Source organism: Enhydra lutris, unplaced genomic scaffold (assembly GCF_002288905.1).
Source record: "Enhydra lutris kenyoni isolate GAN:26980312 unplaced genomic scaffold, ASM228890v2 scaffoldscaffold38, whole genome shotgun sequence".
Classification (NCBI taxonomy): domain Eukaryota; kingdom Metazoa; phylum Chordata; class Mammalia; order Carnivora; family Mustelidae; genus Enhydra; species Enhydra lutris.
The window spans coordinates 9204024-9223348 of record NW_019154122.1 but is presented as its reverse complement, the minus strand read 5'-3'; the positions used below and the strand labels follow the sequence as shown (position 1 = coordinate 9223348).

The 19325-nt window shown below is 55.5% G+C and overlaps 1 protein-coding gene across 2 annotated transcripts in view; it reads left to right on the top strand.

Annotated features, from left to right (window-relative positions):
• Positions 1 to 19325, top strand: part of LOC111154678 (kazrin, periplakin interacting protein) — a 433844-nt gene that overhangs the window by 381869 nt on the left and 32650 nt on the right. Inside the window, exons 4-8 of one of the 2 annotated variants that reach the window (XM_022514491.1) lie at positions 2076 to 2246; positions 8291 to 8480; positions 10549 to 10679; positions 13607 to 13657; positions 15078 to 15201. In XM_022514491.1, coding sequence (XP_022370199.1) covers positions 2076 to 2246; positions 8291 to 8480; positions 10549 to 10679; positions 13607 to 13657; positions 15078 to 15201 — 667 coding nt within the window. Of the gene's footprint in view, positions 1 to 2075; positions 2247 to 8290; positions 8481 to 10548; positions 10680 to 13606; positions 13658 to 15077; positions 15536 to 19325 lie in introns of those variants that run through there. The other variant, XM_022514492.1, reaches the window with a different exon arrangement.

Genomic DNA, 19325 nt, shown 5'->3' with positions numbered 1-19325 from the left:
AGACAGCTAGCAGTGCGGGTAGGGTGGAAGCTGCTGCAGCTGAGGGCAGCCGTGCGGCCACGGGTCAGCATCAGTTACTCAGTTCCACACACTTCACGTCCTGGGCCCTTCTGTGATCCAGGCTTGTGGCCCGGTGCTGGGGGCAGATGCACAGGACGTAGCTCAGCCCCCAGGGTAAGAGCTCCCCATCCCTGTGCATGCTAGGGGCTGTTCCTGTCCCCTCTTGCCCTGACCCCACCTGAACCCAGCTCCCCAGAGAAAGGAGAACTAACCAGCCGTGGCATGCCTTCCAGCACTGAGCGGATTGCTTCCAGAACCTTCCAGTATGGCTCCACCTGTGATGGGGTGATAGTGCCATCTGTCGCTGTGTAGCTTATATGGCCGCCTTCTGCCGAGCGTTGTCACCCTGGAAGGTGGGACTGTTGCTGTCTCACAAATGAGGCGGTTGGTCGAGGTTTGGGGAGGTTGAATAATTTAGCCAGTGTCCTGCAGCAAAGACTCCAACCCAGGCGTCCTGAGCCCAGAGAGCAGGGGCCAGTGCCATGTCCTGGAAGGGACCATCCCCTGCCCCCCACCGAGGCTGCACTGAGAAGCGGGGATGCTGCTCACAGCCGGCACGGGCACTGTGGTGCCGTGGCCCTCCCGGTCAGGTCAGCACCCTGCAGCCGAGGGTGCCTAATCATGTAGCAACAGTGTCTGTCACCCGCTGCTGTGTGTGGGCTGGCCCTCTGGGACCCAGGTATGTGTCCATGCGCCGAACGGCACATCCCTGCTCTCACACCCCGTGTGGATGCAGGCATTTCTGGGAGGCTTGTGCCTGCCCACGGTGTCCGTGAATATGCGTTCAGTGCCAACGTTGGGTAGCAGCACAGAGAGCCGCTCTCAGGCGGGTCATCCAGAAAGGCCACTCGGAGAGGACCTCTGAGCCGAGATGGCCACGGGCCCATGCGGTGCTGAGCTCTCCACATGGATTATCTCAGTCCGTCCTCAGAATAACACCTGAAGTCCCGGCATGTTACCTCCGGGTTACAGACGAGGGCGCGGGGGCCTGATAGTCCTGCAGCCTGTCCTTGCAGAGCCCAGGATTTGACCCACACTCTTTCTCCCCTGACCATAAGCCGTAGCCTCAGCTCTGTGACAGCCCCAGAGAGAGGGCCAGCCCTGGGCCTCCCTGGCTCTGGCCATCTGGCTGTCAGGCCTTCGGAGACAGGGCTGGCAAACAAGGCAGGAAGGCCGCCTCCGCACAGCCCCGGGCCGCACACAGACCGTGAGCAGGGCTCCTGAGCCCGTGAACGGGAAGACCTTGCTGCGGGTGGGGGGTGCGGCGGTGGTTGGGCAGGGCCCTGCGCTGGGACCCTTCTTCTCGGGAAGGGCACCTGCTGCTCGGACGCTTGGCTCCTGCCCATGGAGGTCAGACCCCCTGACACAGCCGTCTGTTCCTTGGCTTTGCTCCGGCTCGGGGCAGCTGGAGCTCTGGGACCCTCCCTCTGCATTTCCGAGGAAACGGCTCGGGGCTGGGGGATCTGCCGGCCACCCTGCTGCCTTTGGTCACAGCCGCTCGTGGAGGGGTTCAGCCTGCTTTGGCGTGGGCTGTGACCCTGCGGGGTGCTGCGGGACCCCTGGGCAACCAGAGCAGCCGGACAGCAGGTGTCTCCTTCTCCATCTCTCCTTTTCTGTGACATGCGTGTTACCAAACACCAGAGCCCAACACCTCTCCTGACCCAGACTTCCCTCAGACTCCAGGTATCCCCCACTCGGGAAGTCATTTCTTTATAACAGTCCTTTGAAACAAGTGGGGTCGACACTCCCCCCACCCCCGCCCCGGTATTAAAGATGGAGAAACAGAGACTTGATGGGGTAGAAACACTCGTCACATTCATTTTTTCATCTGTTCACGGAAACAAGACGTACGGAGCACCTACTAAAGGTTTGTCTCAGTCCAGTCCCCCAGCTAAGCTGAGGCAGAGCCAGGGGCCTCCCTCATCTTCCTCTGGTCCGGGGTCAAGGCCTCTATGGCCCCTCCAAGAGGAGGCCCTGCGCCCCCTCTGTAACGGCCTGGCGTTCTGTCCCTGCAGGAGAGCGAAGACGCCGTCAAAGCCCTGGCAAAGGAGAAGGACCTGCTGGAGCGCGAGAAGTGGGAGCTGCGGCGCCAAGCCAAGGAGGCCACGGACCATGCCACGGCGCTGCGCTCCCAGCTGGACCTCAAGGACAACCGGATGAAGGAGCTGGAGGCCGAGCTGGCCATGGTGAGACCCCGCCCCACCTGCACACATCCGGGGCGTCCAGAAAGCTGCTAGAGGCCACGTGATGTGCTGGGGAAGGGGTGTGGGGGACGGGGTGGGGACAGGTTTGCCGGGAGTCCTGCAGCGGAGCGGGGGAGGGGGTGCAGCTGGCCGTGGGGTCCGTGATGCTCTGTCAGCCTCCTTCCACATGGACCCCTGAGCCCCCTGAGCCCAGGCCTCAACCTCTCATCCACCTGCAGGGGCCTGGTGAGCGTGCGGGAGCCCATCCACACTTCCACTGTCAACAAACAAAGCCCATTTTTGTTTAAAATACACATACTTGTTTAGGAAAACGTTTGGGAGAAAATGCACCAAAAAACTAACAGTGGTTATTTCTGGGTAGGAGGATTGCAGGAAATCTCTAGTGAAAATGTCTTACTTGGGTTGTCAAGGAAAAAATGTTATTCTTTTTTTCCCCAATCCCAAACACACCTTCCATGTATTTCCAAACGCAGTGTCTTCCATGGAAGTGCCCAGCCCGCCTGTGGGGACAGAGAGCCCAGGTGGTGTGTCCGGGCCTGGTGAAAGGGGTCCAGGGCCCAGGAATCCTGCTCTGCCTGTTCCTGTGTGACCTTGGGCCACTCACTAAACTTCTCTGGACTTTAGTGCCCTTTATCTGGTACCAGAATGGGGGGAGAGTCTTTACCTCACCCTGCCCTCCCAGGAGGGAGCCAGGACCACCAAGGGCTTAGCGTGACCTTGTCTGGGAGGAGAGTGTGCAGGGTGCTCCTGGGGGATAGGGGTGGGTGAGGGAGTCCCATGAAGCTCTTAGAACACCGCGGTCTCCTGCACAGAGCACTGATGCTGGCTAACTAACTATCCATGGGGACAGCCATGGGTTCTGGGTTTGAATCCAGCCCACTGCCTCCTAGCTGTGTGACCTTGGGCAGAACCCTTCACCTCTCGGAACCTGTTTCATCAAGTCTAAGTAGAGATAATTGCATATATCCCGTAGAGCCTGGGGATTTTGATGAAATAATGCCAGGGAACTGCTTTGCCTGGTGCCGTATATAGCGGTGATATGGCGACACAAAGGTTCTCTAAGGTCAGTTCTTTCGGGATTGTTGGCCGCGCTGTGGTGGGTTAGGACCCCTGGGCCCCTCCTGGTTCTCCTGTCCAATGCTGGCCCCTAGTGGTCAGAACTGCCCAGGCCAGAAGAAGCTGCTGCCGCCAGGTCCCCTGCAAGGGTGGGTGCTCTCCCCCCCAGTGAGGTTCACAGAGGGCCCAGTAGAGGCCAGGTGTGTCTTCTGGCCTTGGAGCACAGGCCTCAGGCATTCGGGGGATTTCTGGGGTCTTTCAGGACTGGGAAGCAGATCTCCTCTCTCCTCTCACCATGCCCAGACTCCTCAGCCTGCTTCCGTTCTGGTCAGCGATGCTCAGGTTCCGGCCCCTCCTCTGGCGGGCATCAGACCCCCCGCTAAGCCTGAGCGCGCACGGTGCGGGCTTTTTTCCGTCACTTCGGCCGAGGTCCGCCCAGGGCTCGGCGGCAGAGCGGGGGGCCTAGTGCCGAGATGCATGACAGCCCCAGTGTTGTGGGGGTGTTTGCCAGCCCCTCTGTCGCTCGCCATCTGTAGAATGTCACACCCCGGAAACTTCCAGAACTGCCTGCTCCGGGTGGCACTGACCAGCTCGCCCCACTGCCCTGCTGGCCCGGCTGAGACTAAAGGGAGGCCGCCGTCCCTGGGCGTGTGCCTTGCGGGTGAGCACCAGAAAGCCACTCTGGCCGGTTTAGCCTGCGGAATGTGCTGGAAGGGAAGTGAGGAGCTCACAGGGGCAGCGGGAAGGCTTAGAAATGGGCCGAAGTCCAGGTGGCTGCGAGGTGGGGAAGCCAGGGGCCTCCACAGAGCGGTCTGCTCGGCGGCCCCTGCTGGGGAGGATGACCCTGAACCTGCCCTTGAATGGCACCTCAATTTTTTTTACGACTTCGATTCAACACAAGGTGCAGAATGGCCCATCCTGGGTCGCTTGCTCACCACTTACCTAGGGGTCCTGGCTGTGGCCCCTGGTGATGAGTGACTTCCTAAGTGACCTCAAGGTGCCACCAAGGAGAAGGGAGCTGAGCTGGCAAGTTCACACCTGCCAGTGACCTTAAGAGCCTGGGAAGCAGCCCAGTGCCCGATGAGCATAAGCGGGCCCTGTCCCAATTAAGGCACCAACCCCCCACCCCCGACCAGCATCTGCAGGGGAGCTGGGCTCAGGGCCTCTACACACCCTGTATGGTTCTGAAGGCTGCTTCCCTTCACTAAAAGTCAAAGACTTTGGCTTCCCAAGAAGCAAAGCCCTCTCAGTGTTTGGTGGTCAGCACCCATGTGCCTGCTCAGCCACCTGCCCTTTTGGGGGGAACGTTCCAGATGAACAACCCCTGGCCAAACCAGGCATTACCACTCATGGCACATGTAGCCACATCAGCTTTGTGAGACCACCCGGGGGGGGGGGGGTGTAGCTATATGTTTTTTAATACGTTCTTTTATTGAGATATGTCACATGCCATAAAATTCACCCTTTTAAGATGTCAACTCAGTGGATTTGAGTATGTTCACAGAGCTGCACAGCCTTCACCACGATCTAGTTCCAGAACAGTTTCCCCACCCTAAAAAGAAACTCGTACCCACAAGCAGTCACTCCAACGAGGCCTATATTCCTCTTGTGCCCATTTTAGGGACGTGGAAACAGGCTCGGAGGGCAGGAGCTCGCCCAGAGCTGCCCAGCGGGTGGAAAGGCAGCGCTGGGAGTCACAGGCCCTGTGCTCTGTGATGTGGTGGCTTTGTTCTCGAGGCCTTTAAAAGGACATCTGGCTGCTGGTCTGAAGGACGCACCTCCCCCAGCAGCCTTGGCTTGGTCCCTCAGGTCCTCCCCACTGGCCTCCACTACACAGAGGGGATGGGAGACAGGACCGCCAGCCCCCGAGATCACAGGCTTCCCCAGAATGCTAGTCCTGCCCCTTCCCCCGCCCTGGAGCTTGGTTGATGGTGGCCCAATTTTCTGTCAGTGCTGCTTCTCCAAAACAGGGGACATTTCTTACGTAGACTACGCTGTAAATGGGGCTTCTCACCCTCAGCACTGCTGACATTTGGGGTCAGATAAGGGTGCTGTGGAGCCGGCCGGCACACCGGAGGGTGTCCAGCAGCTTCCCTGGCTTCTGCCCACTGGGTGCCAGGAACACCTCCCAGCTGGGAAAACCAAAAGTCTCAGTACATTTCCCAGGGTCCCCTGGGGAGGTGGGCAGGGGCAGAGTTCGCTCCAGTTGGGAACTAGTGTTCTGTTACATTGGTGTTTCAGTCGAGCATGGGCGCAGCACTGGGCCATGCCCTAGCCATCCAGACCTAACAGAATCCCAGTTGGGTCCTGCCATCTTCCGGCTGTGTGACCTCTGACAAGGCACTCAGCCTCTCTGATTCTCAGTTTCCACATGTATGAAGTCAGGACTGTAAGACCTTCCTCCTGGGGGGCGGGGGTGAGGTGAGGAGATGCTCAGTGAATACCAGCTGACCGGGCTTCTGCACCCAGCCCCATCCTGTCCTCAGCCCCACCAGGGTGAGGAGGTGTGGATTTTCGTGTCCCTTCCACTGGCCAGTCACTGTGCAACCTCAAGTCACTTTTAACTGCCTAGACCTCCATTTCCTTGTCTGCAAAAATGGCAGCCGCCACAGGCCCAGGCGAGAGTCAGGCGTAGTGAGGGTGCGTGAGAGGCAGGTCAAGCAGCAGGGGGAGGACAGGGGCGGCCGTGCTCTGCGTTGGCGCTGCTTCTGCCCTCGCTCTGCGGAAACCCAGCTGCCACAAGCACCACCTCCTGGCCCTGGACCAGACCTGCTCACAGACCTGCTCATGTTTTCCTGGAGGTTCCTGTACCAGGATCCTCCCAGCCTTTGGCCAGCGGAGACATTCACTGGACAAGCAGGAAAGCCTTGAAAAGCTAATGGAGGATTCCACTGAGCCGCACTCCAGCATCCCTCAGGGGCCCAGGCTCCCTCCAACATGACTGCTTCGTGGCCTCCCATCAGCAGGCCCTCCAGGCAGTCAGGGACCTTCATCAGCCCCGATCCAGAGGGAAGCCCAGCACAGCCCCGATCCAGAGGGAAGTCCTGCCTGCCTCCTGCATCTTCTCACCCCATCTTGGGGGGAGGGGGGCGTCAGTGACCCCACCAATCCTGCAGCTACGACTTACTGAGCGTGCAGTAGACAGACTGGGTTCTGGGTCTTCATGGAACTTAGGCCATGCCTGGTAGATGTTTCCTGCTGAGTCACTAACCTTTATTGAGTATTTTTCCCATAGATCAGGACTCTGCACAGCAACCAAGGGATCCCCCTTAGACATGAGGGCGTGGAGGCACCGAGGGCTGGAGGACCTCACTCAGGATCCCCCAACGGGGAAGGGGCACAGCCGGGCTCAAATCCGAGCTGTCCAATTTCCAAGCCCAAACTCCAAAGCACTTGGCTAGGCCACTTTGTCACACAAATCCAGGGGGTGCTGTTTGCCTAGAAATGATCCCTCTCTGTTCCTCCTACTGGTGAGGACCTCGCTCAAGGTCACATGGCAAGTTAAATAGTCAAAGTGGAATTTGCACCCAGTTCTGTCTGATTCCTGTCATGTGAGGGGCTTTGCGCCAATGCACCAAATCCAGCAGCTCGGAAGTCCAGGCACAGAGCACTCCGGAGAGGGTAGAGGCTCAGACAGAAGAGGGAGCCAGAGCTCAAGGGGAGCTCCCAGCATGAAAGCGCGTTCAGTGGAAGAGTTGAGCCGAAGGAGGTAGTGTAGACTGCCATGGGAAGGTGACCCGTTACAGCCCCGGGCATGCCTGCCCTTTAAGTTGACTCCACACCTCTTCTGTAGTTCTGGTCTCTGTTGTAGCTCTGTCCCGAGTAGACTGTTTGTAAGGGTCCCTGTGCTTTAGAACTCAGAAGTCCCACCCCTCCCCATCCCGCAGGACTCACTGTACGGGACCCCCAGCTGTCCAGCAGCAATGATGTCAAGCTGTCTGCTGAGTTAGAAGGTACCTCTCCCAGGCCCAGACAGAGCTGAGGTCCTGCCTGGGAGAAGAAAGCCAGGTGGGGGGCCTACACCACCCCCAGCCCAGCCCCTTTCTTCAGCAGGCTTATTCCCTTCCTTTGGGGGTAAGTTAACAGAGCAGATCCCCTGAGCCATCAGCCTGGACCTAGCAGAGCCTGCTTCCATTAATTCTAAGGATTTTTATTGATCAGTGCACATCTCCAGCTCCAAGCCAGGGCCTGTAGATTCCGTGGTGACCAGACACACCTCGGCCTCTGCTTCATGGACTCAGAGTCTGCATTACTTGTGCTGCTGATTTCGTTGCCCCAGAGGAGCGTGGGTGACATAGAAACCACAGGGTCATGGCCAGACTCCCCAGCTCAGGACCCAACTTGAAGGTTCCGCTTACGGTGCTTTCTTGAGTCACTTCTTCTAAGCTTCCAGTTTCTCGTCTGTCGAGCACAGATAATCTTCCACTCCCTACTTGAGACCCGGGGCTGTTGCCCTGAGCACATGATGGTTTTCTAAACCGGAAGGGAGATGATGACCCAGCTTGGGGGATGGGACTGCCACCTTCCAACTCAGCCTCCTCCTGCCATGGAAGGGGAGTGATTTCATAGACTCGGGGTGTCCAAGCTAGAGGGAGCCCTAAAGATTGCTTGCTCTGGGGTTTTCATTTTACAGGTGAGGAAGCTGAGGCTCAGGAAGGCAGTGACTTTTCCTCTACTCTCATTCAAATCCCAGCTGGCCCTTGGAGAACCAGAAGGAATGGGTGATAAGTGTGTGCTTGGACACCTTTTTCTCTCGTAATCCTGGTCTCACTTTGTGTTAGCAGGAACTAAGGGGGAACCCCAAAGTGAACCCCAAAGTGAGCAGGTAATTGACTCTGATGGGCACGTGATGCAGAGCCCGAGGTGGCCTGGTACCAAGGTCGGATTCGTGGCTCTCTCACCACGGTGGGTCCTGGCTGGGCAACCGACTAAGAGGTCCTCTCGATCACGTCGCCTTTTTCTGTCTCCAGGCCAAGCAGTCCTTAGCTACACTGACCAAGGACGTCCCCAAGCGGCATTCCCTGGCCATGCCGGGTGAGACGGTGCTCAACGGCAACCAGGAGTGGGTGGTGCAGGCGGACCTCCCGCTGACCGCGGCCATCCGGCAGAGCCAGCAGACTCTCTACCACTCACACCCTCCCCACCCTGCAGACCGGCAAGGTGAGTCCTGGCCCCACCCTGGCAGTGGGGGCTTCTGGAGAGGTCGCCAACCACCCTGGTGGGGGAAGCAGCCCCTCTCTTCCTGCTCTAGCTGCTTAGGGGGCTGTGGGGCGGAGGCCCAGGCTTGTGTAACTGAGAAGTCCCGGGATGGACTTCAGGCATAGCTGGATCTCAAGGGCCAGACATCCCTGGGGCGTGTCCACCTGTCTGTCTCAGCCCCCCCTGCCTCCCTTTGGCCTCCTCTTGAGGCCGTCTCTTTCCACGAAGCCACGAAACAGTCTCCAACAAGTTCGGGCTTGTAAGGTCTTCAAGCACAAAAGTCAGGAGGAAGAAAAATGATCTCTTTCTCTGTGTTTAGAGTAAATCCCAAAGAAGGGCTCTGACTGGCTAGGCTGGGTCCCTTGCCGACCCCTGGACCAATGACAGTGCCCAGGCGCTGCTCCGTGGGTTCTCCAGCCTGGGCCTCAGGGGATCCTGTGGCTGGGGGACAGCAGAGCTCCTTGATTAAGGGTGGCAGGCAATTGTGGGATGGTGGGAGGGGTGCACAGAGGTCACACGTGTTCACTCCTGGCACCATCAGCATCTGCACCCACCAGCCATGCCACACCGGGGGGTTGCGGGGGCTACCTCTGTGTGACACGTGCAGGCTGGGGATTGGCAGCTGGCCCTCGGAGCCCGCAGTGCTGCCATCACCTAGCTGGGAACCCAGGTCCCTGACCGCAAAGCCCATTCATTGCCCATCATCCCCCCCAGCGCCCCCATGTTAAACCCCACGTCCATTTCCTACAGCCCTACCTGCTCACGGGCTGTCTGCACACAGTAGGCCCCGAGGCAGTCTCGCTGAGCAGAAAGTGCTTCCTGCAGGCAGAGCCTGCGGCCAGGAAAGCAGTCTGCCGGGGGTCTGGGGGACTCCCCGGGACTGTGCCTTCCGAGCTCAGCCGTCCATTCCACCACTACGGATCGAGCGCCTGCTCCGTGCCAGGCACTGTGAGCTCTGGGAGTCACCATGGATAAGACACCCACTGTGCCTGCCCTCGTGGAAACGGATGTTGTAGGCATGAAGACAGACAACCGGGCATAACTGAGCTGACAGACGGAGGGGATAGATGGTCGTTAGCACAGGGAGGCAAATCAACAGGAGACACTGTTTGGTGGGAAAACGTGTGGGGAGAGCTGGTAACTGGGGGAGGCCTCTCTCAGGACAGGCTGAGACCCCGATGAGGAGAATACACCCCATGAGCAGCGGGACCAGCAAAGGCCGAGGCAGGAGGGAGATGGCCCGTGTTGGGCACTGTCAGAATGCCGGCGTGACCCTGAGCCAAGGCCGGGAGGGTGGGCAGAGCCCGTTCGGGCCTTGGGGGTTTTAACACAAATGCCTGGCTTCGCTGCGGTGTGAGGAGAGGGGTCAGGGAGGCCGCTGGGCGGCTGCGAGGTCTTCAGGCGAGAGACTGCAGGGCTTGGCTTGGTAGTGGCAGTGAGGCTGGAGAGAAGTGGATGGGTTTCAGGTTGGTGTTGGGGTTCAAGACAAGTGGATAGATTTGGGGGTTGTGTTTGGGGTTGAGAGAAGTGGATATTTGTGTTTGGGATTGGAAGTGGACAGACTTTGGGGTTGTGTTTGGGGTTGGAGAAAGGTGGACAGATTTGGAGGGCTGCCCTGGGGATGACTGGGCATGGGGTGTGGGGGAAAGAGGGGATCTTGCAGTGGGCTCTAGGCGTCTCCCTGGGGCAGTCGGTGTTAACTAGTGGTTAGGATTGTTCTGGGTCTAGGGAATGTCCAGGTGGTGGGAACCTTGTGTGGACAGTCACCAAGGTCCCTGGAGACGCCTGCCTTTTCTCCTTCACTGTGGTTAGGAGAGGTTGGATCCAGAGGCCGGGGCGGTCTTTCCCAGCAGCTGCTCTCTGGTGACTTGTGGGTCTGTGGAACGGAGGGGCAGAGGGTTAGGCAATCTCTTCTCTATGCTCCAGCATTCTCATCTGGATAACGGGGGCATAGGGTGGCATGACAGCAGGACAGCACAGGCGGGACCTTCTCCCCACCCCTCACTCACCAGCTGTCCCTGCTTTCCAGCGGTCAGGGTGAGCCCCTGCCACTCACGGCAGCCCTCTGTCATCTCCGACGCGTCTGCCGCCGAAGGCGACCGGTCGTCCACGCCAAGCGACATCAACTCCCCTCGGCACCGGACACACTCCCTCTGCAACGTAAGGCCAGCAGCAGTGGGGCCGGGGCCGGGGGCCCTGCCCAGAAACCGCAGGGGTGGGGTGGAGGGGTGAAGACGAACCCGCTGTTTCCTCTCGTCCACCCAGGGAGCACTCTGGCGAAGGCATTTCCTGTTCTGTTCTTTCCTTTTGCAAGAAGAGATGGATGTGGGGAGAGAAAGAAATGAGGCCTGTTTGCTCCTTTTGTCCGGGAGGGCAAGAAAAACCCAGAGGAAGGCAGGCCTGGGTCGGCTCGGGGTCTGCACAGCCCAGGACTACCTCTGGCAGGGTTCCTGTGTCTGGGGCCGTGGGCTTCTCCTCCCAGCTGCGACCTTCCAGAGCTCAGGGCCTTACCAGTATTTCATTTCCCCATAGAGCCAGCTCTCAGTCCTTCTTCTAGGAATGAGCCAGACTTTTTTTTTTTTTTTTTTTTTTTTTTTTAATTTTCTAGGAGTTTGGGCAAATATTGCCTCTGGAGTGGTATCCCATGAATTTGTTCTGTTTGTTTGTTTTGCTTTTTTGCTTTGCTTATTTAATCACACTTTTTGATGGCGTGCTGAGCGCCACCTGCCAAGAGGTGCAGGTCCCTGGCCACCTAACTCTTGGTGACTGGCAGAGCAGATGGTTGGGCTTCAAGGAGTGAGGGGATGAAGGCAGGTCACGCATCCGAGGACAGGAAGACGCCATGTCGAGGTTCCAGCATGAAACACTGGGGAGCGGGCTGTGGAGGCTATATTGTACAGTTTTGTTCTGTCTCACAGCTGATAACATGGAGGGCTCCCCTGCCGCGAAGACCGAGACACCATAGGTCTTTGAGTGTATGAGAAAGCTTTCTCAAAAAGTCAGCTAATGTTCTATTAACCAGCACAAATGATAATAAAAAAGAAATGAGGTGAATATAATGGGAAAGAAAGGCAAAATAACTCCTACGTGCCGATGATATGATTACCTACCTGGAAACGCGAGAGAATAACTATAGAACTATTACAACCAATAATGACCAAGTATGTGAATGGTACTGGTTGAAAATCAGTGTATAATAATCAGTAACTTTTGTCTATATGAGTAATCACAAGGGAAACTTTTTTCCCATCTAGAATAATCATGAAAAGTAGCTAAAGACTACTAATAAAAATAGCCAAGACCAAACTTAAAATTAGCTGCCCTCGCCTGGTCACATGGGCAGCAGGGATCGCTGGCCCAGGGCCTTATTCCGCCCAGCTGGGATGCGGAGAAGGCCGCTCCGGTCCTGAAACCTGCTCAAGGCTGGGATTCTTTTTCAACTTCCTTAAAGCAATTTGTTCTTCACCAGTGCTCAGGACAGAACCCCTGTGACAAAGACTGTCTTGAATGACAGAACCAGGACGAGGGAGGAGACTACTAGAGGGCTTCTGACAGCCGTCCCTGGTTTGGAGGGACCCCTGCTGAGCTGAACCTACAGCCAACAGCGCCCTTATTCTTAGCATGGGCTAGAGACCTAGAGTAGCCACATACACCCCTGATGAGACCTTCCCAGGGACCATATTTTGATTTCTCATGGGGGGCCCCAAAGGGGCTCAGAGAGCCAGAATACTGCTGGAAAGTCCATTCTGCAGAAAGGGTTCTCTCAATGCCTCTTGAATCGCCTTCGGCGTAGCCTTTTCCCCAACTTGGCCTTGGCGCATACCAGCTGCAGGTCCAGCCTATTTATTTCCAAGATCACCTTGCACAGGGCCCAGCTGCCAGGACCTGGGTGCTTTCATAAGCCAGTTGTCTGCAGACAAGCATTCTAGTTCTAGTGGACACTGGCCTCATTCTCTACCCCATGAATTTGACAAAGATGCCCCTACCCAGAGTAGACCTCTCTTAGTGTGCCACATGGGTTCTGTTTGCAAACCTTGGGATGGGACTAAAGACTAAACTACCATTTGTTCCATCCCTGCCCTCCCTCAGCCACCTTCATCCCCATTTCTACAGATGGGCACACAGGTAAGCCAAGAAGAGCCTGGAAAAAGCACCAGGTAACCCTCTGTTCTCAAGCCTTTGGCCTGTCACAGCAAGAACAGCCCAGCCTGGACTAAGGACCTCTCCCTCTTACTCTTTGGCCACTAATTTAGAGTAGAGGTCGGGACTAAGTGTAGGGAAGTTGAAGACAACTTTGGCCCAAGTGACATACATCTGGTTTTTTCATGGTTTTTTTTTTGCCTGCAATTCTGGAAACAACCAGCAGGGGCCTCCCTTGTAATGACTTGTGATCCCAAAGATCTGTTTGCCCCACCAGGCAGTGCAGCCAGATTCTGGGATGTAGCTAAGGCTTTTGCACGCCCACCATTGCATGCCCACCGAAGGGAGAACTGGGCCAGGAAGAAACAGCCCCAAATTTGAGTTATAGCTCTGCCATGAGTTCCATCATGTTGGATTACCCTCTGTATCTGTAAATCAGGCTCACGAGGCCTGCCTACCTCTCCACAAAATAAGAGATGCATTGAATTGTTTGTGGGGGAAATTAGAAGTTACCTAGTCTCCTGAGTCTTCTGTCCTGAAATTCTTTATTGTTGTGCCTTTTTCTTTTAAAATTGTATTTCTTTATGAACAACACCAAGTATAACCAATCTCCAGTTCCAACTTGATGGACCAATTGGGACAGGATCTTAGAAGCCTTCAAGTGACTGATTTGTTGGTCAGAGGGTGTTGGGGGTCAAGAGGCCTGAGCAAGCAGGAGAGCACCCTAGGACCCCTGGTCCAGGCAGCATCTCAAACCCCAGGTGCCATTGTTGAACCATCTGGGAGGGTTTGCTTCAGGGGTGGGGGTGGGTTCACCTGTGCAGAGGTAGGGTGGTCCCTAAGAGATGGCTTCCTTCCATGGAAGACCCCACTCTCCATGGGCCACCTCTGCTCCCGTGTGTTGTGTGTCCCTGCTGTTTCATTTCCCCCCTCTTTTTTGGCTACAGGGCGACAGTCCCGGCCCAGTACAGAAGAACCTGCACAACCCCATTGTACAGGTAGGTGTCCTTCCCTGGCCACTTGGGCCCTCCCTTTACCCCATCATGACTATGAGTCCCCCTGTCCCTTGTTCCCATGGGCCCTCAGTCTCGCCACTTCCATACCTGGGACACCCAAGGCAGAGAGGAGTTAAGCTACTGCCTTGGTCAGTCATGGTTTGGTGGCCTGACCCAGAGTCAGTACCTGGTTTGCCCTTCCCTGTCCTCTTTCCAATCTGTGGACCCATTAAGTGCATCACACATCTTCCATCCTGTTGTCCTGGTGAATGTCTTTTCCTGGCAGCCAAAGGCTGATGAACCAGGCCATAGGCTCTTTGGGCCCCTTCCTGTAGGAAGCTGTTCTTTATTCATTTTTAACATTTCAGTACCCTGTCAGGGAGGGGTCACAGGGAGGAAAACAGGAATTGAGAGTCAGAAGGGGTCTCTGAAGTCAGCAGTCTAGTCCTTGGGTTCCCAGATGCTGGTCTATGCACTGCTCATCTGCATCAGGGTCCACCAGGAAAGACTTTTCAAATGCAGATTCCTGGGCCTTTAACCCTGATTCTGATCCACCAGGTATGGGGGGGGGGGCTGGAATTCAGGTCCTTCTGATGTGTTTTGGGAACCATTAGTGTAACGTCCACCTATTGGATGGGGAACACTACCCCATGTCTTTGTGTTTGTAAAGCCCTCTGGTAGACCCCAGCCTCAGCCCCTCAGTTGCCCAGACAGGAGCCTATGCCCATCATCACTGTTGTCTCCACATCACAGATTAGAAAACTGGGCTCAGAGAGGCCAGGGGTTCTAATGAGGACTAGCACCCAAGCCCCAGCATCCCCTACTCCCCACTGTGGCCAGTCCTGCCTCTTATCCAGGGCCTTAAGGTTCAGGGGGTCCTTGCTCTTGGCCCGCACAAAGCTCAGATTTCTCTTTCGTCATTTTCCAGGCTTCCCTGGGTCCCCTTTTTCCCACCGGGAGTTTTCCACAGTTAACTTGTATCCTTGCTGCAGGGTCCCCGAAGACAGGGGACTGGGCCAGAGCCAGGTGTGCAGACGCACTCCTGGGAGCCCTCGCAAGCACCCCAGGGTTGTGGGCAAGCTGAATTTAAGTGACAATGGTAGTGCAGCAGCAGCAGCAGCTGGCGGTTCCTGCGGGGTTATGATGCCCAGGCACTGCTGTGACCATGGTCGTCCCCGCCGACACTCTCAGGACTGCCTTGTGTGGGGGTCCCACTGCTGTCCCGGAGAGCTTCCACAAGGGCCCAAGTGTCACCTCCTCAAACGAGGGGTGGGGGTGGGGGGCAGACTCTGGCCTCTTACAGGTGGCCCCATCGGCTGTCCCTGTCCCCTCCACCGCCCCTCCACCATCCCCATCCCCTGCACCCAGCTCAGGTGGCTTTGTTCTTCTCCCTCTGCCCCCACCGCCCGGTCCGACTCCTCAGTCACTAGAGGATCTTGAAGACCAAAAACGGAAAAAGAAAAAAGAAAAGATGGGATTCGGCTCCATCTCCCGCGTCTTCGCCAGAGGGAAGCAGCGGAAGTCCCTCGACCCCGGCCTCTTTGATGGTACCGCTCCTGATTATTACATAGAGGAGGACGCGGACTGGTGATACCCGCCTCCCTTCGCCTGCCGCGCGCAGGCGTGTCTTTGCGTGTGGACGTGCGTGCGAGCGCGGGGGAGGAGGGGCGCGGGGGCGAGGCGGGGCGTGCGTGGAGGGGCGTGTGCGCGCGCGAGCTCCTGCGCACGTGGGTGCTGGGCGTGGCCGAGCGCGGGCCCCGCCCCCTGCGGCGCCGCCTCTGTAATTGATGTACATACTCCAATCGTGTGTGACTCTGTCAACTCTCTGTCGTCCTCAGAGCGATACAGTTGTGTTGTTAATCTGGGTTTGTTTCTGTTTTTGTTTCTTTTCCGTGTTTTGATTTGTTTTTTTTTTTTGTTCGGTTCGTTGGGTTTTTACCCCCCACCCTCTTCCCCCTCCCCTCCTCCTTTTTATGAAACTTGAAAACTTGAAGGACTGCTGTGTATTTGTAAATAACAGAACTATTGTGCACTCCGTGCTTGTAAATGTCCCTTGTCCAAACTGCTACTTCTGGAGCCCGTCTGCCCAAGGATGTGGTCTGTTTTTGATGTGTTTCCCCCCCATCCTGTGTGAACGCACGGGACCAGACCCTGTCCCCCACCCCTCGGGGCGCCGAGTCACTTTAAGCGCCAGCTGCCCCCGTGGTCAGGGTAAGGCCCGCTCCCTGCTAAGACGCCAAGACCCGCGAGCCTGGCCAGGGGGGGCCTTGCCTTGATCTGGCGTGCCAGAGGTCAAACGGGCTCTTTTTAACGGCCTGCCAGTTTTTAAATTGCGTTGCCGTTTCTTTCTTTATGGAAAAAAAAAAAAAAGAAAAGAAAATTGTTCCGTTTAATTTATTTGCACAAACGCAGAAGACTTATTCTATCTAAATTATTACATAAATATTGGAATGTATATTTTTCCATGGGGTGGGCGGGAGGCGGGTGTTTCTGTTGACTTGTCTGTTCTCTTATCATGCTGCTTCCAAACTGTGCAAGGTAGACTTTAGGGTGGCCAGAACCCAGGGACCATTGGATTTCAAAGCTTGCTTTTTTCTGTTTTTTCTTCTCTCTCTCTCCTTCATTCTCTCACCCCTGCATGAAAGTGCACTCCACCTTTCTCTCCCCCCTCCCCACAGCTCCTCTTCAGGCCTTTATATATCTACTTATTTATCTGAAATAAGAAACACTGACCTCAGTGAGAGGAAGGCCTACTGTAATGGTCACTTTCTCTTGGGTCTGTCTTTTGAGAGGTTGAGCACAGAGTGAGACAGCCAATCACATGACCACGGGGTATGGCCACAGGGACCCTTGGCCTGAGCAGTGCCACTAAGGTCCTTGAGAGGCATAGGTTCTTCCTGCAGCCGTGTCTTTCTCATCGTCTGTTATTCTGCATGTCGGCCAGGCAGGGGTCACTAGGGGAGGTGCCCATCTCAAGGGAGGGAGGGGAGGGCTGTTGGGGACACAGTGTCCAGCACCAGAGCCTCTCTGCCCTCCCCATTCTGCTTGGTTCCTACAGCCACACTTAACAGAATCTCCCGGGATCCCTTGGGCCCTGTCCTCCACCTTGTCGCAGTAGCCTAAGCCTGCTAACTCTAGGAGTGAAAGGCTGGCAGGAACATTCTCTGCCTATTTGGGGAGCAGTGTTGGCCCCAATGAGGCTTCACCAGCAAAGGAACCATGGGGACTGTAACGTAGAGTGGTGGAGAACACATGAGCTTCTAAGCCAGAGCCTCCTAAGGCCTAAGACTAGCTTTCCCTTTTCTTTTGACCTGTAAATCCACCCCCCCACTCCACCTTAACTACTAACACAGCTCAGTTCACCCATCCTCTGCACCACCGTAGTTGCGCTTTTCTGCTAACGGTAACATTTTCAGCTCTTACAAGATTTGAAAGTACTGGAGAGTCTCTATCAGAAGGGTAGGATATTTTGTCCAAAGTCTCTAAAACAAACACAAAAAAATCACCAGTAGGCTGCTCCCTTTTTTTCTGACTTGGTGGGGGGTGGGGGGGATTGGGCAGGAACAGTCAGGGTACCCTGCCTAATAAGGAGCTTTCTGGCCTCCTTTGGCTAAGCTGTTCCTGCAAGCCTGGCTGGCATCTTTCTCTACGGAGAGAGATTTTAGAAAATACTTTTCTCCCCCTTGAATTTTTTTTTTCCCTTTCGATTGATTTTTATTGTTTGCCCTTTACTTATGAGAAAATAAGATTGCAACCACTCCTGGTAATGATTTAGTAGTTCCTTTTCATTTCAGTTTTTGTAAATTAGGAGATAAATCTAAGAGTTACTAAGGATGATTTATTTAAGAGAACTACGTCAAATAGCGAATGAGTTATGGGTAAATTAGATGAAAATAACTTTTCCCATGGGAAAGGTTTCTCGAAGGCATGGATGCAAATATAAAATATAAAAAAAATCTAAATAAAGCTTATTTTAAAATATTATTGAATTCTATGTTATTTGACTGCTTCTATCTTGCTCCGGGTGGGAGGCAAAGCCCGTGCATGACCTGCTCCTTGGAATTCCAGGGCTGGGTCCGGAGGGGCTGAGAAAGCTGGCTGAATTCTGGGCCCATGGTGGGGCTAAGGCCGGGGTGGCCCCCCCAGAAACTTCTCATCTTGACCACCCCGAATGTAATTTGGAGGAGCTGTCCACATCCAGGGCTGCCTGTGGTCCTAATGCACCACCTCCAGGCCTGGCTCCCTGACCCTGTGTTGTCCAGCTCATCGGCCCCGGTCAGCTTTCATCTGCTTCCCTCTCCCCCCCGGCACTCCTTCCAAAGGCCCAGAATGTGCACCTGTGAGTTTGGGGCATGTTACTTCCTGCAGACCTCACTGGGCCTCTGCATCGTCCCAATATCCCACCTTCCCTGGGGACAGAGAGGAGCTTAAGAAAGAAATCAAGGGAGCCACAGGGCTTTCCTGATAAAGTCTGTGTGGGCCAGGCTTTTTTGAGTCCCGTGAGATCCCCCGGGTGCAAAGCCTGGGCCTCCCCCGAGTGAAACTCCACAGTGTGGCCCAAGAAAAGGTCACCCTGCATACCCCGATCTATGATCGTGGCCAGTGCCCTCCACCTCTGCCTCCCAACTTAAAGACAAACCCTCTCTGGCAATAAAACTGATGGAAAACTGGCCTTTTAACCCCCACCCCCCCCCCATCATTTCTGCTGGAAGAAAGCTCCGAGATCTGTTGACCATGCCAAGAAGTTGTAGAGCTCAGGATGGCAAGGAAAAACAGGGACATCTACCCTTGCAGTTCTCAACCCAGCCATGCGTTAGAATCACCTGCAGAGCTTTTGAAAACAGTTACCAAGGCCAGGCTATATAGCCCCGAATCAGAGCGGTGGTAAGCTTCTCTGGTGACTCTAAGGTGTAGCCAGCATTGAGAACCACTGGGCCAATCTGAGGCGGGCAAGTGGCCCAAGCACAAAGTACCACTGCTCCCCTCTCCCGGGCCTCCTGCAGACATCACCAATCGATCGAAGAACCCTTCCCACCCAGCCCAAAGTGGTCTCTGATGTCTTCACTTTACAAAGCCTCATACAGCCACTGCCAATCAGTCAGAGTTGGCATACAATGAGAAAGCCCGTTTGCCAACCTGTAACCAGCCCAACCACCCCACCCCAGTCCCCTGGACAGATGGGGAACACTGGCTCAGAGCAGAGTGACTTGGCCAAGATCCTAACTGTTGCTCCTATAGTCCTGTAACCTTTTCAGGGACTGGGCCATACCTATTGAAATCTTAGTAGCTCTACTCAGAAATCATACTATCTCCTTTATCTTCTTTGAGATAGATTGCCCCCAATGGTCCAACTTTAAGTGGTACCTATTAGAAATTGAAGTAGGGATGCCCAGGGCATCTAGGGCCAGTGTATAGACCCACAGGTTGTCTCCTACACTACTACAGAAGGCACTAGTGTGTAAATGGTGCCCTGTGTTGTACAGTGCACAACCTGCACGGCTGTACTCACTGGCCCTTCTGCGTGCTCTCCCACCCATGCTGGCAGGCTCCTACAGATGTAACCTAGTAACGTAATAACAATAATAATATCTAACATTTATTAAGCACTTACCATGGGCCACAGTCCGTGCTGTGCCCTTTACATGCATTAACTCTGTTAACCCTCCAACAA